We start from the raw sequence: 23029 nt of genomic DNA, 5'->3' as shown, positions 1-23029 counted from the left end.
GCACAAAGTGGAGTACAAGACTCATCTATATGAAACACATAGCTCATCTAGGTAAGTAACTATAGGGTACCAGACCCATCCAAATAGAGCACATAGCTCATCTAGGCAAGTAATTGTGGTGTCAAAGACACATCTGTATGGAGCATAAAGCTCTTCTAAATACATTTAAAAATAGTAGAAATAATTTTCATTATAACAATTATCTTTATAAAACCACTTTGACAATAGAATATCTTCTTTTGGTCTGAAATAGCAGCAACTCTTCAATCGATATGTATATATTACTCCAGCCAAAAATATAAACGATCATTAAGAGAACATATGCATGAATATAAATCTAGTGGACGTAAATGTACATTAAACTGTCACAATTCCAAGACATCACAATAAAAAGTCTGAAACAAGAAATATTAACCTAGCTTTCTCATTTGCTTCTTCAAATTCCGATCTAATATCAACAATCTTATGTATAAGCCACTCTACAGTTCTTTCATTATTATTTATGCATAAAAATTTCCGTATGAATAACTCATTTATTGTATCTATTCCAATCTATAGATCAAAGCAACTATATGCATAGGCACCTATATAAATAATTTCAAAAAACCCCATCGATACATAAAAGTGCATTGACAATTAAGAAACTAAATAATTGAAATTCATAAAATTTGCAATTTTATAGTGTTAGGTTTTCATCAAATAAATCATTCAAATAAATTGTAATTCTTTTCAAAATCAATATACCATGGAAGAGTTAAATGGTGTGATTACTCACCTTTTAAATTAGAGTTGAATCTAAACTCAAATGTTGTTTGATTATTGTTCCTTTCCTGAGTTCTCTCTTCTATGTTTTTGTCCTTCCTTTGCTTGGCTTATGTTATTGGAGTTCATCCTTATATTTATATATATGTGTGTGGTATGTTTGTGTTTTCAAATCGATAGATTTTTTTTTTTCTTTCAAACTTTAGTAGAAACTAGCCATTATAATAGCAACTATAATATACGGTACACATATGGAAGCACCCTTATTTCTCTCAACAAATTTTCTACGCTCCTCTTAAGTATATCATTTGTAATGGTAGTTATATTGATTACTAATGTAAGAATGAATTATAGTAAGTCATTTGATCTAATTTAGATATATCAATCCCATCAATTTTAAATTTATAATTTATCATATTACTCTCTCAAATTTCTTTTATCATTATTATTATTATTATTTTGTTCTTAAATCTTGGGATGTTACCGTATTTCTCCTAATCGATACAAAATCAGGATTTAATACTTTGTTTGTTTCATTCATTCCATCATACTCAGTGAAACAAAAAGGAAGATCATACTTAATGTTAATAATGCTTTTAGAAAGTGAATTTATGCAAGCCGCAATGACAAATTTCCACTGCTTCAAAAATCTTATGTTATCATCCAACACCCCCACATCATGATTCTTTGAAATTTTTATGACATTTAGGAATATGACATTTTAAATGATTGGTGTTTCCAGATTAACATTTGATGAACCAACCCTTGTTGTATTAGTACATTTTTCTTCGGTGTTATTCCCATCAACAACAACAGGATGACCATCAAACATAACCAAATCATCATCCACCTCTTCATCAATAGTTTCCATAAATGAATCACTATTCATTGTTATCCATGACTTCAAATGCAATAAATAAAAATTAAGAAAAACCAAAACACATTCATGTTTCACTTGCTAAAATACGTAAGTAAATCATAAAATGAATAAAAAAATAAAATAAGGCAAAGAACATTTATGTAATAGTGTAATAACATAGAATGAAGCTTTATTGATTAATCCAAAAAATTTATCCCCTGTAATGATAGTGTAATATAATATGGTTATTTTGGTTGCGGAAATTTAGAAACTTATAATAACATGGTAAAAATAGGGTATACCCATATAATTTTAGTTGAAGGTTCTATATTATTTTGGGCATCTGGCGACCAATAATTAAAATAACGTTATGAATTTCATAAAGTTATCAATATATTTCTAAGTTCATCATCAATATTCATCAACTTTGTTGTATATCACAATACTTCATATCTTAAAACATTGATTCAATCTTACAAATATATACATCCATAAACACCAATTCATATTCAAGCACCTTAAGTAAATGATTTTTCCCTGAATATCAAGAAATATCCCACAAAAAATGCTTGTAGAAAAATGTTAGAAATAAAGAGAAACATATCCTAAATATGCTATCTCATAGATAAAAGTTATCTACTTTGTTTCTAAACATCAATTCGATGATATGCTTTTAAGTTTAGAGATGACATGGACTTCTGAAGCTAACGTGATAGTTTAGGTCATGTCTTCAATATAATTTATCCCTTTATAAATTAAAATTCAACTAGTATGATCACTAGTTTAAATGGGTTTTAGTTTGACCAAGTGGATTAAAATCAAGTTAATGGATCATTAGTTAAGGATTGGAATGAGATCAAATTATTTTAAACTAAATTTTCTTGCCAATCTTAACAAGTAATCAATTCAATTCAACACTTAATCTATTATACCATTACTAAACAAGTTAGATTAGATATCTAGTGTGTTAACTTATAGGAAATTGTTGTTACTCGATTAAAGCCACTCAAAAAATCTATTGACAATATTAAATCAAATTAGAATTATGATAGAAATTTCACGTGTGAACAATTGGATTTGATTATTCAATCTGCTTAGAAATTAAAGTTTTTTCACAATTGGTATAAAAATTATGACATTGTCTAATCATGCCTTTTACGGTGAGGATATCTTGTTATTTTGTAAATGTGCAAAGAAAAATGTTGAAGTTGTGAAACTTAAATTCAAAGTTATGGTGAAGCTTCTAGTCAATGTATTAGTCTGATAAAATGCAAAGAGTTTTTATAAGATTAATTATGAGTAACATGATATCCTTTTTGTATAATATCATTGTCTTGAACTTACGATCAATTCCCTTTGAGTAATTTGATTTTCCTATCTTCAAGGGTAAGCGTAAACTCATTCATATCAAGCTAATTATATGGAACAATTGTCTTCATCCTACTAGGAAGACATCTTTTTTGATTTATTAATTTTTTATATAAGGAATACTTGTACAAATAAATAGCTAATTTAACATTAGAAGTCATTGCTTTAATTGGTGGAATTTCTTTCCCTACTTTTTACTCGGGGAATTTAACATAAATAGACTTAAATTGTCTAATTTTAGGTTCAAATAATATGTTTAAACCTAAGTCTAGTATCCTATATTATGTTGTTATGTTTTTGTTAACTAATATTAATTGCTAAGTTAATTAGGAACACTTTACTCTATTGTATGACATTTGTAATGCCAATTCTTCTTCAAAAAAAATTCACCATAAATATCATACATGAATCTTAAATATGTTCATTCTACGATTATGTTTGTATGGCAAGATGGTTTGCAGTGATAAGGTATTTTTTTATTTGTTTAACATATTTAAACAAGTTCTACGATTATGTTGTTATTTGTATTGTTTTCAACACATTGTAAATTTATGTATGAATTTCAGTTTATTTCTTGTATATTTATCAAAGTTTCTTTTTTGTCTAATGAGATTGAGTTTCATATCGACAAATGAATTGCTACGTTGTTTGACTAGTGTAAGCAATACTTTTTACTCTCTCTAATTATTTTTTTCTTTCAACAGAGTTTATAAATAGAAAAAATGTTATATTAAATAAATACATGAACATTTAATATCTATAAATACCTCATGTTGATAAATTTATTTAAAACTCAGAGGGAATGTTCCTCACACAATTATTGAGAGGAGACAAGAAGTTAATCTATCGAAAATGGTGACAGCGGGACCTACTATCTACACCAACCTCAGCTTGATTACATGCCTGATGGAGATTGAAGTTGGAAAAAATATAAGAAAAAGGGTTTTGAATTCTGTTTTTTTTTTTTTTTTTTAGAAAATTCTTTTGTTTTAAATATTCCAACTTAAAATTTCATTATGAAAAACTTTTCTTGGAGTTAAATGTAAAATACACAGGTTCTTTATCAAAATATTTAACTTCATTTGATACCAAAAGAACAACGAGAAGTTCAACCATAAAGAACATGTGTCAAACAAAATGCAAATCAATATATATATATATACACACACACACACACACACACACACTTATATGACCATAATAAACCCCATGTCTTTGTACTAAAATAGAGATCTGATTTTAACGACCAAGTACAACATCACATGTAACACCTACGAAATGTACAACCCAACTATGAGGTACATCAACAAATGTTACAATAATACGTAGATGAGTTTTGGCTGGTACAATCACTCTATTGTCCAATTCTAATAAACATGATTGACCTAATTATAGATCATTTTCCAAAATCGTATAAGTTTCAAAAGTGAGTGAATAATGTTCATCAGAACTAATATAGTGTGTGTGTGTCTATATATATATATATATATATATATATATATATATATATATATATATATATATATAGAGAGAGAGAGAGAGAGAGAGAGAGAGAGAGGAGGGGGGAAGAGAATGACACAATATGTTTTTAATTGTTCAACATAAACACGATGACTAGTCCTATCAACCATATACAAAGTGACTTTACCGTTCACACGAGAGACTTCCTTCACTTTAACCCGAAATTATAGTACTCAAAGTATCCACCCCAATATTTCACGAAGCATCAATATTTTATAAGTTCATCACTCCTATCGCTTACTCCGGTTGTCTAACCATGATTGGTTACCCAACAATGATTATGACTTAGACTAGTTTACTATGGCTTCTCAAGTCCACGAGGTCCAATTGTTTAAAGTTTCTTCAAACTACCCCAAGTGTTTATAATTTATCCAAACTATTGAAAAGGGTTTTCAATATTGGACGGGGTCGTTTCTTGGATCATAAATTTTTAATTATATGTGTAGTGTAGGTGAAATAGGGGAGATATAGGTTTCTAAGAGAGAATTTAGAGAGAGATATTAGTTTTCTTTCGTTGGCTTACGTAAAAGTTGTAAAGAGAGAAGAAAGAATGGTGGTACCCACAATCTTTTTATTTCTCCTCGTACGCGAAGGAACGGAGGAGAAAGACAATATCTTTTTTATTTTCCAAATTTGCTTCATTTTTAATACATTCAATTTACAAAGTTTGCATAACAAAAATGGCCAAAGTAAAAATTGCGTTGCTTTTCGAAGAAGGACTGAAATCTGGTGAGAAGTTATAATACTAGTACTACATAGAGAATGTTTATTTTTTGATGAACAACAAAGTAAATATCTGAACCAACAATTGATTTTTTTATTTTGTAATTTTTTTGAGTGAATTAAAAAAGATGTGGTTTTATTCAAGAAAGTGGATTTATCACTTCGATTCATCTTAAATGAGTTAACTAATGATTTAACACATAAAGACCATTTTATAATATAATTATATAGTACCAAATAAATTTAATGAGAAGTTTTTATTGCTAGGGTATTTTAGTTCTTATATAGGGTTAATAGGTTTTTACCCCCCTGTAATATAGGTCACTTCCGGATTTACCATCTGTAAAATATTTTTTTTAATTTACCCCCTATAAATTTTTTTCAAAAATTTTGGTTTTTGTATGGCCTATTAAGAGGGTATTATGAAAAAAAAACTTTTATAGGGGGTAAATCAGAAAAATATTTTACAGGGGGTAAAACACCATTAACCCTATAAATAACCAACACTTCAATTTATTTCTCTCATTTTTTTATACCAAATAATGCATCGAATCACCTCTATTTCTCACATCTTTCTCTCTTCTATCACTCCCCCCCCCCCCCCCCCCCCCCTCTCTCTCTCTCTCTCTCTCTCATCTCTTTCTATCTTCTCGATTTCTTCTCATCATCAAACACATCATAAGAGAGGATAATAAATATAATATGAAGGTGAGAAAAACACAAGAATTGAGGTTGAATTATATTGGTTTTTTTTTTTTTTTGAAAATATTTTCTAAGTTAAAAACTGATTAGAGGATGCAAAAGACAAACATATAAAGAGGGAAGAGATTAACACAAATATTTATCTTGGTTCACCCCAAATCTGGGATTACGTCCAATCCCTTCACACTTGAGAGACTTTTCCACTATAATCACACAATATTATAATTTACTTAGACATACACGTATAAGATTTCATGCCTCTTATTGAGAACTTCTACAATCAAAGTTTACAAATAAATTGATTGGTGTTTACACTTCAGGCTCAGAGTGGTAAACTAAATTAAGCTAAATTGATTTCTAATCACTTAAGAATTTCTAGGATATAAAGTTTTTAACAATTTTTTCAAGTGTTTTTGTGCTTTAGATTCAAATAGAGTTTTTGCATAGTTTGAAAACATGTGAATCTCTTAGTTCTTTTAACGCTCTGGGTGCTTTTATAGGATAAATGACTAGAATCATTGTTGAAGAGATTGGCCAATGCATCACAAGCTTTCTTCACGTTTTAAATCTTTGCCTCTAAAGGATAATTATGTTGAATAACACTACAAAATTTCTTTGCCTCTAAGGCTTTGTACTTTTCTGCAACGTGGTCTTCATTTAATTTAGCAGAGAAAAAACGTACTACAAAACATAAAAAACGACGTTCCATGAGAAGAAGAAGAAATTGGTCATATAATCTTCAGAGAATTGACCATGATTTCACCCTTAAGAGCTAGCCTTCAAGTTAGAGCTTGTTTTTATGACTTGATGCATACTAAATTGACTTTTTGTTGACCATCAGAGTCTTGTCATCAAAATTTGTTTTGGGCTTTAGATTTTCTCTTTAGTTTTTAGACCACACTCTTTTAGAGTCGGAATTATATTCTATGAACATGCACACTTGAACAAACAATAGAATATCCAATTGTTCTTCTATACATTATTATCATCAAAATCTTAGTAGCATTATTCTAAAACTCACTTTGGTTCAACATAATCACATATAAATTCAAGAGTACTTACAACTACTCGATTGATTCACACATGATCTAAATTACTCTCACTTGAGAGGATTTCAAATAAGTTCTTAAATCACATCCTTGACTTTTTCTTGCTTTTCTCTATCAAGTAGAACACATCTTTTTATCTTTTGAAGGTGTAGCTGAGAGAAGACAAGGGCAAACACAATTTAGGTGTAGCTGAGTGAAGAGAATGCTACTGCTGAGAAAATAGACATGAGATAACAAAACAAATTTGGATAGAAAAAATTCGTTGGATATTCGTACAGATTGTACGATTCTCTACTTTTTTACCGTTGTTTTTATTTTTGTTTTTTTGTTTTTAGTTTTAATGTGATATCTTTAAGATGAATGGTTTTTAGAGATTCACATCCTTATACTTTAGAGGATCTTTTGGAATGAACACTTCATGCTTTTGAGATTTAATCTTCAGTTTAGTCTAGATGATTGCTTGATTTGTTTCATTGAGGATCATCCTGAGGATTGCTCAAGCAAAATGTTTGGTCTTCACTTTGTTGAGTTTAGGTTGTCCAGAAGATCGTCACGTCCAAACAATTTATCTCATTTCCTTGCGTGCTTATGATCTGAGGTTTGCTTAGGCACATACAATGATTTGGCTCATTCATGATTTTGCGTTGACCAAAGAACATGTTGCTTAGAGTGATCAACTTGTCTTGAGCTTGTAAACCACCTTCTTTATGTTCATACTCGGACGACTAATCTGCATATGATATTATGGATTCCTTGAATCTTCTATTAAACTTGTGTTTAGCTATCTTGTTTAGATTTGTTGAAAGGCTTGAATTCTGCACACTTGAAGCAATAATTAATAGACAAATTATTCCTTTGCAAATAGAACATTGGACAATGACGTTTATTTTCTTTGCTTGCTTTGTTATCATCAAAATCTAAGGTGAGTTATTGTAACCAGATCAAATTGGTTCTTACAAAGATTACTTTATGCCATCATCAAATTTTAATTATTATGTGGCCACCAATTTTATTTTATGTGTTGCTAAACAATAATGTACTGAGAGATGACCTACTTTTATAACATTTAGAACACCCCGACTTATCTTGAAGGCTTCTAAAAATAATTCTTAAGAGATCACTCATCTCATTTGTGCTTCAAGTTAAGTACACTTAAATATGAAGTGTTTGTGTTTTTGCTTTTCAAAAGAAGTTGTATATTATGGATATTGCTGATAATTCATGTAAGTCTTCATTCTTCACCATATAATATCATACATGCATAAACCCTAAATCAGTGACGTTTGGGTGTGAATTCAAATCATTTATTGACACTATCTAGATGGCTAACAATAACATCTCATTCAACATGCCTCATGCCTCAATGATTAGTCTTGTCAATTCAATTCAAGGTTTGTTTGATGCTACAAACTCTTATCATATTTCTCTTATTTTTATTTTGCCAATCTACTTAGCGTTTAGCACCGCTATACTCTAATGACATAATATGGATATAAAAAAAACTACTTATGACCCATATTGATACGATACTAGTTAATTCTAAAATTTTATAAATTTTATTTTATTGCATATTTGGTATATTTAATAAATACCAAATAAGTTTATTACATTAATATTTGGTCATACCATCAATTAAATCTAAATCCTTCATCTTTTTGACTCATAATTATATCATTCATCACTCTACTTTATGGGTTGAGATACCTTGTTTTAGTAGTATTAGCATCAACACACATTAACCTCGTGATAAAGATGAAAAACGTGAACTTGACATCTCGTGTCGTGGATTAAGCGAAGAATCTCATGTTATTTTTCGCATTTAACTATGAAGACAAATATTTTTCCCATGTTATTGATGCAAAATATGTACCAACTTTGTCAGTGTTTAATTCTTCCTGAAAAACCTAACTTATAGTGAGATCTCTCCCATCGTGCCATGGATCAAGGGAAGATCCCAAACCATTCCTTGCATTCAACAATAAAGACCAATCTATACTTTTTCTTGTCACCCCGTTACTGATGCAAAATATCGACAAACTTTGTCATTAAATTTTTGCTGAAAAACCTAACCACCCTTAATGGGATCTCCTCTCCCATGTCATGGATCAAGGGAAGGATCCCAGACGATTCTTTGTATTCAACAATAAAGACCAATATATACTTTGTCTTGTGACCCCGTGATTGATGCAAAATATCCGCCAAATTTTTTACTGTTTAATTTTTGTCGAGAAACCTAACTAACCACCTGCTCACAAAAAAACCCTAACTAACCACCTTTAGCAGGATCTCCTCTCCTGTGTCATGGATCACGAAAGAATCACAAACTATTCTCTGCATTCAACCATAACGACTAACATATAATGTATCCACCGACTTTATCATCGCCTAGTTTCTATCGAGAAATCTCACCAACCACATTTAATGGAATCTCTCCTCCCAACCACGTTTTTCCATCCACAAGACTCAAATCTAAAATATTGTTTAAAAGATCATATATCATTCAACTCGGACCGACCTAATGTTGATATTGCGTAGAAATACACAAAAATATGTATAGCAAAAAATATATATAGATACAAAATTGCTGATTTTATGAGCTGTAGTTTCATTCATATAGGTTTATTGTTCTCATTTTTCCCCATTCTCTCTTCTTCTTCGTCCCTAATGCTGTAATTCTCTATCTCTCTCTAGGTACATTCTCTTTCTCTCTCTACCCTTCATCAACCATATTCCTCATCTCAATCACCCCTTACCCCTTTCACTTCTTCGTTCGAAGCTTTTCCATTCATAACCTTGACCCTTTCTAGGGTCTAGGTTCAATTCTCTTCACCCTTTTCAACCAGCTTCGATTTTCACTACCCTTTTGTTCATTGATTTCATTGCAATTCGTTTTAAATGCATCTGATTTGCGGTTTCAACCATATAGCTTGAGCTCAAGGTTTGAGAAATAAAGACAATTTTTTTATTGGTTTTATGTGTTTTTAGCTTGATATAAATTGTGGGTTTTGTTTATTTTGTTGTATATTGAATTGGGTTGTTTTGTTTTCTTGATTCTTAGTAGTGTTTATTTGTGTTTAATTTGATTGATTTTGATGTATGATTAGGGTTTTTTAGGGTGACAGGGTTGTTCTATATTGAAGGGTTGTATGGTTTTTGGATTTGTGAATTTGAGGTTGTTTTGTTGGTGAATTCAGTGAATTGATTCAGTGGTATTGAGATTGTTTGTTTTTGTGTTTGAATGTGTAGGTGTTGAATTTGGTGTGACTCTTTTGAAATATGAGCCGTAGAGTGAGGAGGAAAGTGGCAAGAAAAGGCAAAGGAAATGCGGTTTCGAGTTGCCCGGAAATTCAAGACGAGGTAGCGGATTTGGAAGCGGGAGGAGTTGTTGATTGGAGGTGTTTGCCTGATGATACAGTAATTCAGCTATTGTCATGTTTGAGTTATCGCGATCGAGCTAGTTTATCAGCAACTTGTAAGACATGGAGGGTTCTCGGTAACTCTCCGTGTTTGTGGAGTTCTTTGGATCTTCGTTCGCACAAGTTTGATGCCAATGTTGCAGCTTCACTTGCTTCTAGATGCGTGCATCTTCAGAAGCTTAGGTTTCGTGGCGCGGATTCTGCTGATGCATTACTTTATCTTCGAGCTAAGAATTTATGCGAAATAAGTGGTGACGGTTGCAGGAAGATGACTGATGCAACTCTTGCTGTGGTTGTGGCACGGCATGAGTTACTTGAGAGTCTTGTGCTTGGACCAGATTTTTGTGATAAAGTCACTAGTGATGCTATACGAGCAATAGCTCATTGCTGTCCAAGTTTGATGAAACTCAGGCTCTCGGGCATTAGGGATGTGAATGCCGATGCTATTAATGCATTGGCTAACTATTGTCCAAAGTTGACCGATATCGGGTTCATCGACTGCCTGAGTGTTGACGAGCTTTCATTGGGAAATGTGCAATCGGTTCGTTTCCTTTCTGTTGCGGGGACACCAAATATGAAGTGGAGTGTGGTTACGAATCTTAAGCTTCCTAACCTGATTGGATTAGATGTTTCAAGAACTGATATCGGTCCGTCTGCTGTTTCAAGATTGTTATCCTCATCACCAAGTTTGAGGGTTTTGATTGCTTTGAATTGTCCTATCCTTGAAGAAGAGACTAGCTTTTCTGCTAGTAAATATAAGAACAAGTTGTTGATTTCCCTATCAACCGATATTTTTAAAGGACTAGCTTCTTTATTTTCTGATAATACAAATAGAGGAAAGAATGTGTTCTTGGACTGGAGGACTTCAAAGACTTACAATGATAAGGGCCTTGATGAAATCATACCTTGGCTTGAATGGATGCTATCCCATATACTTTTGCGTTCTGCTGAGAGCCCTCAACAGGGTGGTCTTGATAATTTTTGGGTTGAACAAGGCGCCTCCCTCTTGCTTAGTCTTATGCAGAGTTCTCAAGAGGATGTTCAGGAGAGGGCGGCCACAGGTCTTGCAACTTTTGTTGTAATTGATGATGAAAATGCTAGCATCGATTGTGGAAGGGCTGAAGCAGTTATGCGAGATGGTGGTATACGCCTCCTTCTTGGCCTTGCAAAATCATACAGGGAAGGGCTTCAGTCTGAGGCAGCTAAGGTATTCTCTCTTTCCATTTGTATCTGTCTGGTCCATCTGACCATTTCTAATAACTTTTACTTGTATATATTGTTGGAAAAACTGATACTTATTTGTTAGTATTCTCGATTATGAAGCATAGACACTTGACACGACACTGACACAGTGACACCGATGATTATTTTAAAAAATGGAATAATTGAATGTAAACTTGTGTCGGTGTCGTGTGAGATACCGGACACACCTCCAATTTGAAGTGTCGGGGCTAAATAGCTCTCAATAGCCAATGCCTTTTGCATGCATACCCATTGTGCAGTTTATGTTCACTGTGTGATGTCTTTGAATGTTTTGCTTACAAATCTGACCAAAGAAAAACCTTGACTGATGAATATCTGCTTTTGTATTCTCTGAACCTTCTCAATTTACAGGCTATTGCAAATTTGTCCGTGAATGCCAATGTAGCCAAGGCGGTTGCTGAAGAGGGCGGGATTGAGATCCTCGCTAGTTTGGCTAGGTCAATGAACAAACTGGTGGCTGAAGAGGCTGCTGGAGGATTATGGAATCTCTCTGTTGGAGAAGAGCACAAGGTTAGATTTTGTATCTGATTTGATTTTTCTTTTGAAATTTAATGCGTACGGTTTGAAGTAAAAGCTGAAGTGGCTTCCATCATAGGGTGCCATTGCAGAAGCTGGTGGAGTACAAGCTTTAGTGGATCTTATATTCAAGTGGTCCTCTACTGGAGATGGAGTATTGGTAAGTTTCTTCATTTTATGATTGTGATCGTGTTTAGTGCCTTTCTTGCTTCATATGTTCAACAATAGAAGTTGTTGTTTTACAATAATTTTGTTTTTTCAGGAACGTGCAGCCGGTGCATTGGCTAATTTGGCTGCTGATGACAAGTGCAGTACAGAGGTTGCGTTAGCAGGAGGTGTACATGCTCTAGTGATGCTCGCTCGTCACTGCAAATTCGAGGGAGTGCAAGAGCAGGTAGTAATACTCTCTATAATTTGGGTATCATCTATTTTTGTTACTAAAATCTTTGAAGCTACTTTATTAGGTTGATAATGTCTGCCAATTGAAGATTGGGACTCATATTAGTTGTTTTTATTCGTTAATGATAAGTAATTGTTATTTCCTTTTTGCGAGGGAGTCTTTTTATGGGACAGATATTGTAGAAATGGTTGAATTGATTTGTAGCTTCTATTCCTTGGAAGTTGTAAGGCTTAGAAATGCTCAAGTCCCTTTATTATTCTTATTCGATTTTTGGATTCATTCTATAACACGGCTATCCAATTCCGGTGGAGTTATTTTCTATCTTGTGTTTTCCTATCATTGAACTTTGCACATTTTACATTTGTGAAGGTATAATTTTTTTTTATGTGTGCGCGCGCGCGTGTTTATTTGTATTGAGAGAAAAGGGATTGTTTTCAACATTTCATTTAAATTTTGATGGAAATGTGGTCAACATTGTGGTCCATTCTGGTCATTGATCATCTCCGCATTTAGGAAATAAAATGCATGCCTTATTTGTGATCTACCTTAGCTAAGAGGTGCTTCTATTGTTCCTTAAACACTAGGCTGCTCGTGCATTAGCAAATTTAGCTGCTCATGGAGATAGCAACAGTAACAATGCTGCTGTTGGACAAGAAGCAGGTGCTCTCGAGGCTCTTGTTCAACTTACGCGTTCTGCCCATGAGGGTGTCAGGTAATCTTCTATTTGTTTTTTACATTTGTGTCGGTTTACTGCCCTATTACTTTCTTATGCCTTTATTGAGTATATAGGAATTAGATAGATACTAGAAAAGGGAGATAGAGGAAACATGTAGAAAATGTATTTTGCCAATGATGCTCTTAATAATTTGATACATAAAAACAAGGATCATAATATTTGTTCTTTGATGGCTTTCTTATTTGTTAATTGTGTTTAATATTCTGCCAAGGACCACTGCTGTTCCACAAGTGTTGTCACTTGTCAGATAGTCGTTATGGCATTGTAGCATAGTGGAATTTGAACAAACCGCTATTTTCCGTGATTCACAATTGACAACACTGGTTCAAGTGAGGAACAAATAAGTGAAAAGACTAAGGGACATTGCTGCTAGGTTTTGAGTCAAGTTGTCTCCCTGCGTGCACAATTGAAGTTTGTCACTAAGTCCATTGATATTAGAAATGTTATGAAAGTATCAAACCATTCATGTGGTTTCACCTAACAATACAATTGGTTATGACAATTGCTTAGAGTTGAATCCTTCTCACTCTCATTTTTATAAATAAAAAAGATTGACGCACAACCTTTGAATTAACCCCACTTCAAACCTAAAGCGTTCTTACATGTGGCGTGTGTTGTGAAATGTTAATAGGAGTATAACATCATTCATAGCTTATGCTTTTGAGATAGTTGGTTCTTGACAATTTTCCTTCCAGTGCTTCTCTTTGTCATGTACTCTTGTACCTGCAAAAATATTACATTTGTTCCTATGTTGATTTCACATTTTGTCATATTTCTATAGGCAAGAAGCTGCTGGTGCACTTTGGAATTTGTCATTTGACGATAGAAATCGAGAGGCCATTGCAGCAGCTGGTGGAGTTCAAGCTTTGGTATGTTTTGTGCTTTGCTTAGCTAACTTCTTTTTTCTTTGTAAAGTATATAAACTAATAAGTGTTCCCTCTAGTATATGAAAAGCGTCTCCTTAGTCCCTGCTATTAATATGTTAAGAGACTAACATGATGAATTTTCATATAGTTTAGGGATTTCTTATTTTTTATTTTTTTATATTTTAAAGACTAAATTGGAGAGAGAGTGATGCTTTAAGGACTAAATTGAAAGTTAATTCAAATTATTTATCTTTTTCCAAAATAAAATCAATCTTTTTATGGATCTCATGTAATTTGTTTACAATAGCATTTAACATTGTAGAGACTAAAATGTTCATATATTTATGATTTTACATGGTGGTTTATGTAGGTTACTCTTGCTCAATCCTGTTCTAATGCTTCCGCTGGTCTTCAAGAGAGGGCTGCTGGTGCGCTATGGGGATTGTCAGTTTCTGAAGCCAACAGGTACCTTACAGTTCCATTTATATTTCATTCCTTTCAATATTGCTCTTGTGAATCTTTATCGTTGAGACATTCTCTTAGAACTCTTTCATATATGGACTATTGGAGTAGCCAACCAGTCAACGGGAAAATATGATTAGGATCTTTGTAATGATCCTATATTTATTGGGAATTGCTCTATTGGCCCCCACATTGCTGGAAGAAGCCCCCCATATATCGGAAGATAATTTCCGATGGCACAAACGTATCGGATTCTATGTTCCGATAGGCCTTTTTCCAGCTTGAGCAATCATTATATTTATTTGTATTACTGCATTGAGCATTTAGGCCTATAAACAAGACTCCATTGTCTAGTTCAAACACACCGTTTCACCATATGTCTGTCAGCTGTCAAGGGCCTATGGCAGCAGCTGCCACCGTCTGCTGCCCCTTGTTCCAGTGACAATTTTTACAACTGATCTCACCACCAGAACTGGCATCTCCCAATCGAGTCCCATAATTACGCCGCCATCAAACCTTTAATGCACTTTCAAGTGCGACTTGAAGCTCTGGCTCGCAAAAAACTTTCCGAGCGTATGCCAGTGTGATTGAAGCCCTTTCCGCTGCTTCCAATGTGTCTGCGAATCAGAAAGGGTTATTGTTGTCATTCCCCCAATCTGCAAAGCTATACGGTCTCGTCTGATGTGGCATTGCTCCTGTCATTGTCGAGTACACTCTGCAGTAATGCCCCAGGTTCGAGCGAATCCTTCTCTTTGCTCCTTCCAACTTACAAGTCCATCATTGTCGGAAACTTCCAACCCGTGACTGTTCCTCCACGTACAACACACACTCGTGGATTCCCTTCCAACTCTACTGCCTTCTCCGGCCCTAACACCTACATTAGATCTTCCTATTGCACTCAGAAAAGGTATTTGGTCTACTCGTAATCCTTCTCTTCATTATGTCAATTTGAGCTATCATCGTCTGTCATCTATGCATTTTGCTTGTCTTTCTGCCCTCTCTTCTGTGTCTATTCCTAAATTGCAGGTGAAGCTCTTTTTGATCTTGGGTGGGGACAGGCTATGGTTGAAGAAATGTGGGACTTGGGATGTTAGTTGGTTTTCACAATTAAAGTTGGTCCTGACAAGACTAGTTGCTAAATGATATACACATGTATCTGGCTTGGATTATGGAGATACCTTTTTCCAAGTATCGAAAATGACATCTGTTCGCTTGTTCTTGTCCATGGCTGCTATTCGGCATTAGCTTCTTCATCAACTTGATATTAAGAATGCTTTCTTCCATTGGGATCTAATTGACGAAGTTTATATGGAGAAACATCTTAGATTTGTTGCTATAGGGGAGTCTACTAGGCTATTTTTCTGCTTACCCATGTTTCTATATGACCTTAAACAATCTCCTCGAGCATGATTTAGAAGATTTAGCAATGTTGTTTAGTAGTTTGGTGTGATTAAAAGTGAGTCAGATCACTCAGTTTCCTATTGCCATTCAACCATAGTTGGCATTTACTTTGTTCTGTATGTTGTTGTCATTATTGGCAGTGATCCATCATGGTATTGCTCAGATAAATCAACATATTTGTCACCATTTTCAGACAAAAGATCTTGGCAGACTAAAGCATTTGTTGGGGGATAGAGGTGGCAAAATCCAAGGACGGTCTTGTAATTTCACAGAAATTATTTCATTGACGTTCTAGAGGAAACAAGTTTGATGAATGCTAAACCTGCCGACACTGCTATGTATCCCAATGTCAAGCTTCTACCAAATCAAGGGGAGCCACTCTCAGATCCAGAAGGATATAGAAGATTAGCAGGCAATCTAAATTACCTCACTATCATTTGCCCATATATCTCCTTCGCTGTTAGTGTGGTAAGTCAATTTCTTAATTAACCTAATAAAGAACTTTGGGTTGTCGTTATTCACATTCTGAAGTGCATGAAGGAAGCTCAAAGAGAAGGTATCATTTATGAGAACCATGGTCATACTTGAGATGTGGGATAGGGATACTCATGTTGATTGGAAAAGCTCTCCTGCAGACAGGAGATCCAGTTTTGGATATTGTATACTCATTGGGGGGCAACCTCGTCTCTTGGAAAAGTAGGAAGCAGAATGTTGTTGCTAGATCGTGTGCCTAACAGAATAGCAACTCACATGACTCAAGCAGTTACTTTGGGAACTTAGATTTGGAGAGGTTACACAGGTTACTCTCATTTGTGATGATCAAGTTGCTTTGCATGTTGCCTAAGATTCAGTATTCCATGAGAGAACTAAGCATATTGAGATAGATTGTCATTTCATCAATGTGTAGAAATCACTAATTTTATTGGCTCAAATGATCAATTGACACATGTTTTCCCGAGTCCTTGAGGAGTTCTCGATAAACTATAGCTTGGTGCATATGATTTATCTGCTCCAGCATGATGGGGTGTTGAAAAAATGATTAGGATCTTTGATATTGTTCTAGTTAATGCTATATTATTTGCATTTATTGCATTAAGCCTACACAAAACAGACTTCATTGTGTAGTTCAAACACTCGGGTTCACCATATGCCTTAACATATCTGTAATCCAGTACCTAAAATCTATCAGAATAATTTTTTCACTTGAATAAAGAAACACCGCATGAAGGATTTTGGTTAGTTGCAAGCATGAAGTCTTTCAGTGATTCAATCAAGTTTGGATGCGCTATTGGAAAGAACAGTTGTTGACAACTTAAATGTAGCAGTGGAAACCATGACTTTATGCAGTTACTTTTATGGGAAGGGATAGTGATTGTTTTGTTTGGTTTATTGATAATGTTGGGCTATTGAGCAATTTAAAATGGTTCGTTTTCTATTATTATAAATACTAGAAAGTTTTAGCATTTCCAGAATCAATTTATGTGATTTTCATTTGTAGTTTTGCATTCTTATTGTTTTGAAATGGAAATGTAACTAAACTAGCAACCAATGAGGAAGAAAATACAAAGACTAAACCTATTACGAAATAGACAATTCTGGATGGAGTTCGAAGGAGAGCTAACTCTCGACTAAAGGTTATAGGTAATAGTCGAGACTCGTCTTATTCTACTTAAGTTCAGTTGTACTAGTGCTTTAGTTCGATCACATTTCCACAACCTAGTCTCTGTCAATGCTGAATGCTGCCCAAGTTTGATTAGATCAACTTATGATTGAACTTCGATTTTTGGGATATTATGTAAATAACTCAAGTACAAGCAAGTAAGAAGCTTTGCATGTCACCCCCAATCTAGTGTTTCAGTGGTGGAAAGACCAAAACATATAGACTATCATTTCATTGAGAAAAATATCCTATCAGGTAGAGGTTCCTATCAATTATCAACTAGCAGATGTCTTCACTAAATTGTGAGACGTTCCTTCTTGTGCAATAAATATAATTCACATGATCTATATGCTCCAAACTTGAAGGCAAGTGTTGTATGTGTAATTTGTCTTTTTTTCCAATATAGTGTTTAGGTTCATTGAATGCAATCATTTATATTAATATATATTTGTTGGAAATTCCGCCTTAATTGCGGTCCGCCCCTAGTTGCCTTAATTGCGGCCTTTGGTTAGCCTTCATTGCAGCCTCCAACACCTTCATTGTGTTGGCTTTGAGGGGTGGATTTAGTCCCACATCGGATAGATAGCACTCTTGAGAAGAGTTTATAAAAGAGGAGGCACTCCTCACCTTACAAGCCGGTTTTGTAAGGATGAGTTAGGCCCCAAATTTCAACATATTCTTGGTCTCTATTGTGAATTTACTCATGGTTTTCTTTTTCTCCTCTTGACAGCATCATAAATAGTTTCCAATCCAACTAAATGATTTTGCCAAAAACAGAGAAAAAAGAAGTAGATGGCCTTTTCTGGTCTTTACTTCTCAGTTTCTCTAATAAGCTAAATGATCTAGTTCATCGCACCTTTTGTATGTTATTTTTTTTCCCGCTTTCTTGTTTTCTAATACATCATTACTTTAATGGAAGATTTACAACATTTTATTTTTATTTGACTAATATATAGATTTGAGTTTGAACACCCAAGTGATAATTGACAATTTCATTCGAACATATATATTAACATTCATTTATGTTGGTCTTTGTTTGCTCAGCATTGCCATTGGACGAGAAGGAGGCGTTGCACCTCTGATTGCACTGGCACGATCCGAAGCGGAGGTAATTTATTTTCTTTATGTCCAATGCCTATATGTTTATTTGATCAACGTCAGCAAGCACATGACAATGCTGAAAAATTATCCCATTTCCGTCCGTGCATTGATTAGTTCATCGCTAGTCTTATTAGCAGTTTTTAATGTTGCTTTAGACTATAGTAGAGTAGTAGCTGTATGCCCTTATATTGGTGTGTTCTTCAAGCCTTTTTCTCTTTTGGGGTTGTGTATTAATAATAGTTGTTTATAACAAGTAGTTAAACAGACATAACTTAAAATTTCTGCTAACCACTAGGCTGTTGTTAGTATCTTCCTCATGCTTTTGAGAAAGCAACTTCTATAGGTTATGATAAAAATTTACTCGAGTTATTGCAGTTTCAGAAATTGTCCCCATATACACTAAACCCTTTCTAACTGTAAGCTGATAAAAAAAGTGTTATAAGTAGGGGCTATAGGTTGTGGAATTTGAACAAATCATTATTGTTCTGCGATGCGCTATTTAGTGAAAAATGTTGTCAAATGGTGACTATAGAGGCACTATATCACTTTTGCGTCGTGCAATTTGAACAAACCACTATTTTCCTTGATTTGTGAGTGATAATAACATGATCAAAAGAATATCACACTTGATGACATTGGTGGTATACATACAAGTATAACCATTATGCTAAAGCATGTCTTAGGGGCTGGTGCTGTTGTACTTTTCGTTGCATTAATAGGCTTCCATGCAGATACCTGGACATGCTTTGTTTCTTATTTTTTAATATATTTTAGCCTCCAATGGGTAATTCTGTGTATCCTAGTGTGCAATTTCTGGCATTCCAGTCACCTATATTTCTCGTCTAACAAGCATTTTACATTGTCTTATGTCTGTACATCGTTTTCCCATAATTTTTTTAGACATGTCAAATGCTGATTAAACTGAAACCACTTTCCGCTTTCAGGATGTTCATGAAACGGCTGCAGGAGCGCTATGGAATCTTGCTTTCAACCCTGGTAATGCTTTACGAATAGTGGAGGAAGGTGGAGTAGCTGCACTTGTTGAGCTCTGCTCTTCATCAGTGTCAAAAATGGCACGATTTATGGCGGCACTGGCTTTGGCTTACATGTTTGATGGGAGGTAATAATTTGATAAAAAACCTGCTTGTAACAAACTTAGGGTGCATTTACTTTTGGTGTTTCCTATGTTCATTGTTACTGATAAAATTAACATTAGAGAAGTCATACGGAAGTCTTTTTTCTTTTTTTTGAGAGGAAGTCTTATGGAAGTTTCTGAGAATGCATGTTAATAATAGATCGAATATTTTAAAAAAATTCTGAAAAGTTTCATAACAGTGTCTCCTGAAATGCATTCTCTCTAGTTAGCTTCCATTTTCTCCATCACAGTTAGAAATGGAATCCATAACCAAATGTTTATTCCAGCCACCCACATACAAAGTAAATATTGAAAATGTTGTTAGAGTAAACAGTCCCTTAAAGCCAAGTAGGCTTTAGTTTGACAGAGAGTGTTTGAATATAAGAAAATGATATTAAAATATCTTACAGTATTTCAAAGCAACTTAGATTATATATTTCCACACTTATTATAATTTATTTCCTTAATCAGCATTAGGAGTCTACTATTAGTATAAATAAGGATTAGTACTTTGTCTTCTGCAATAACATACAGCATTTCATTCACAAATATCAAATCTATACAGTTCTGAGAAGAAATAACTACTTTTTTCTCCCAGCTCCCATCAGTAAAATGAATATTGGAAGTGTTGGAAATTCCGCCTTAATCGCGGTTCGCCCCTAGTTGCCTAAATTGCGACCTTTGGTTAGCCTTCATTGCAGCCTCCAACACCTTCATTGCGTTGGCTTTGACGGGGTGGATTTAGTCCCACATCGGATAGATAAAACTCTTGAGAAGAGTTTATAAAGAGGAGGCACTCCTCACCTTACAAGCCGGTTTTGTAAGAATGAGTTAGGCCCCAAATTTCAACAGGAAGCAATTGAAAATTGTGAAATGCAGTGTTTAACCGATTAAACTTTATATGATAGACCACTTCACGCATATTATTTGAGTATCACGACGTGTTTTGCAGAATGGATGAATTTGCTTTAGTCGGCACCATGTCAGAGAGTGTTTCTAAGAGTGTGGGCTTGGATGGAGCCAGAAGAATGGCTCTGAAACACATTGAAGCATTCGTCCGTATGTTTTCTAATCAACAAGCATTTGCAGCTGCCGCTTCATCGTCAGCTCCTGCAGCACTAGCACAGGTTACTGAAAGTGCTCGCATTCTAGAAGCCGGACATCTGAGATGCAGGTTTGTCTTTCCTTCTAATGCCACTTAAAGTAGCTCTTATTATGAAGTTGTACCTTTCTAACTATGTAACTTTGTCACTGATACATGTGACATGATTACATTCAATTACTTTTAATTCTCAAATTACTACCAGTGTCGTGTCCAGTGTCACTCACTCATATTTAGTCATATTTTCTCATGATAGAAAGCCATTTACAGCAGCTGATATTTTTGGTATTCTAATTCTTGGTTTTGGCATAAAGAATATTCTGTTTTACATTTTCAATGCAATAGTCACGCCATTGACAATTTTGAGCAATCATCTTATTCTGAATCCGCACTTCATGAAAACTTAGACCAAGAAGTAAATACTTAGTAAGAAATGATATTAACCTATTCTTTAGTTTAACTTTTTTCTGTATCAGAATGCATCATTCAGCGGAAATGTTAGACTGATCACTCTCGTACATATCTAAATTCATGGGATTTCTTGTGCTCCTATAGTTCTTACTTTCATTGCTCTCACATTTTCCCTATCAACCTCACATCATTTTTTATTTCGAAGATAATTTACCTGATTTTATTTTCATTGTCCCTCAGTGGTGCTGAAGTTGGAAGATTTGTTACTATGCTAAGAAATCCATCGTCTATACTCAAAGCTTGTGCAGCATTTGCTCTTCTCCAGGTAACTATAGCAGCTGCTTGGTTTTCACTATACTAGGGTTTTAAATAAAGGTCTGCCATCACAATGAGGGTCACTGCGTGATGGTTTTGATATTTGCCGAAACCACAATGCGATCACATTTGAGGCTGTATCAGCACATTTGACCTCAATACTCCACAACGTGACCGAACCCATTATTTAAAACCCCGATCTATATTGAGTTTGAATTCTGACTTCACCATATGGTTTTTCTTTCTGTCATAGTTTACGATTCCTGGTGGACGACACGCTGTGCACCATGCCAGCCTGATGCAGAAAGCAGGTGCAGCAAGAGTTCTCCGCAGTGCAGCCGCTGCAGCAACTGCGCCTCTTGAAGCAAAAATCTTTGCCAGGATTGTTCTTCGTAATCTCGAGTATCACCATATAGAGCATGCTGTGTAGATCAAATGCATCTGTTGTTTAAACTGTTCATTTTCTAAAACCATATTGAACATTGTGAATCTGTGATATTTTTCACATGGACACAATTCACCAACTTGCCATAAGAACACTGCTCACTGATCTTTGTTGAAAGTGAAGCGAGTTATAAATTGACAAGGTGGTTCTCTTTATCTATGAACTTTTTTTTTTTTAGAACTTCTTAGTGAAGTGTTCTTATATGTTGAGATGTATTTCTAGCTCTTTTGTAACAATATTTTGATGTCAAGGCTAAACTAGACTTAGGCAAATTGGTATAAATTCTATGGCCTTGATGATTAATTTTTATGTATTATTTATGTACTATTATGAGTTTAGAGTTATTTTAAGAGATTTACTAAAGGTGTTTGGCTTACTTTAATTATGAATTACCCCATTTATTTGCAATATAATCTCAGTGGAATATGCATTTATAATATTGCTTTGATTTGGCTTTTCAATTCTAAGAGTTTAGCATAATCACGGGGTCAGTGTGATTTTGGCAAAAGTTACACTTTAGAGTTTTAACTCAATCACCGTGTCTTCGTGATTTCGTCGAACTTACAATGTCGTGATTTTGTCAAACGTAACGGCTTTCCAAATAGACAGCCTTTATTGATCAGATAAAACTAGAAGCAAGAAAAAAAAAATTAGAAGCAAGAAAATATTTTATTTTTCAATATTCTTTGGCATCTATTTGAGCACTGTGGAGGGTTGGGGGACAAGAAATTTATGATTAGTCCTTTGTAAATACATTGGTCATATGTAGAGGTTTATTTGTTGAATATTGTTGCAACTTTGCAAGCCAATTGGTTA

At 34.2% G+C, this 23029-nt stretch overlaps 1 protein-coding gene across 2 annotated transcripts; it reads left to right on the top strand.

Moving 5' to 3' along the window:
* The first annotated feature begins 9574 nt into the window (after positions 1–9574).
* On the top strand, positions 9575–22589 carry LOC25497459 (protein ARABIDILLO 1). 2 transcript variants are annotated; one of them, XM_013592040.3, is made up of 13 exons: positions 9575–9675; positions 10231–11607; positions 12015–12173; positions 12259–12339; positions 12442–12573; positions 13164–13291; positions 14097–14184; positions 14552–14646; positions 18749–18812; positions 19750–19925; positions 20893–21114; positions 21694–21778; positions 22022–22589. In XM_013592040.3, exons 2-13 carry the CDS (start codon positions 10261–10263, stop codon positions 22196–22198), a joined length of 2754 nt encoding a protein of 917 aa, XP_013447494.1. In that variant the 5' UTR covers positions 9575–9675; positions 10231–10260; the 3' UTR covers positions 22199–22589. The 2 variants fall into 2 exon arrangements, with proteins under 2 accessions (XP_013447494.1, XP_024626427.1); XM_024770659.2 differs by having other exon boundaries at positions 9575–9922.
* Positions 22590–23029: the final 440 nt, after the last annotated feature.

This window comes from Medicago truncatula, chromosome 7, assembly GCF_003473485.1.
Source record: "Medicago truncatula cultivar Jemalong A17 chromosome 7, MtrunA17r5.0-ANR, whole genome shotgun sequence".
Classification (NCBI taxonomy): Eukaryota; Viridiplantae; Streptophyta; class Magnoliopsida; order Fabales; family Fabaceae; genus Medicago; species Medicago truncatula.
This window is presented reverse-complemented; position numbering and strand designations above follow the sequence as displayed.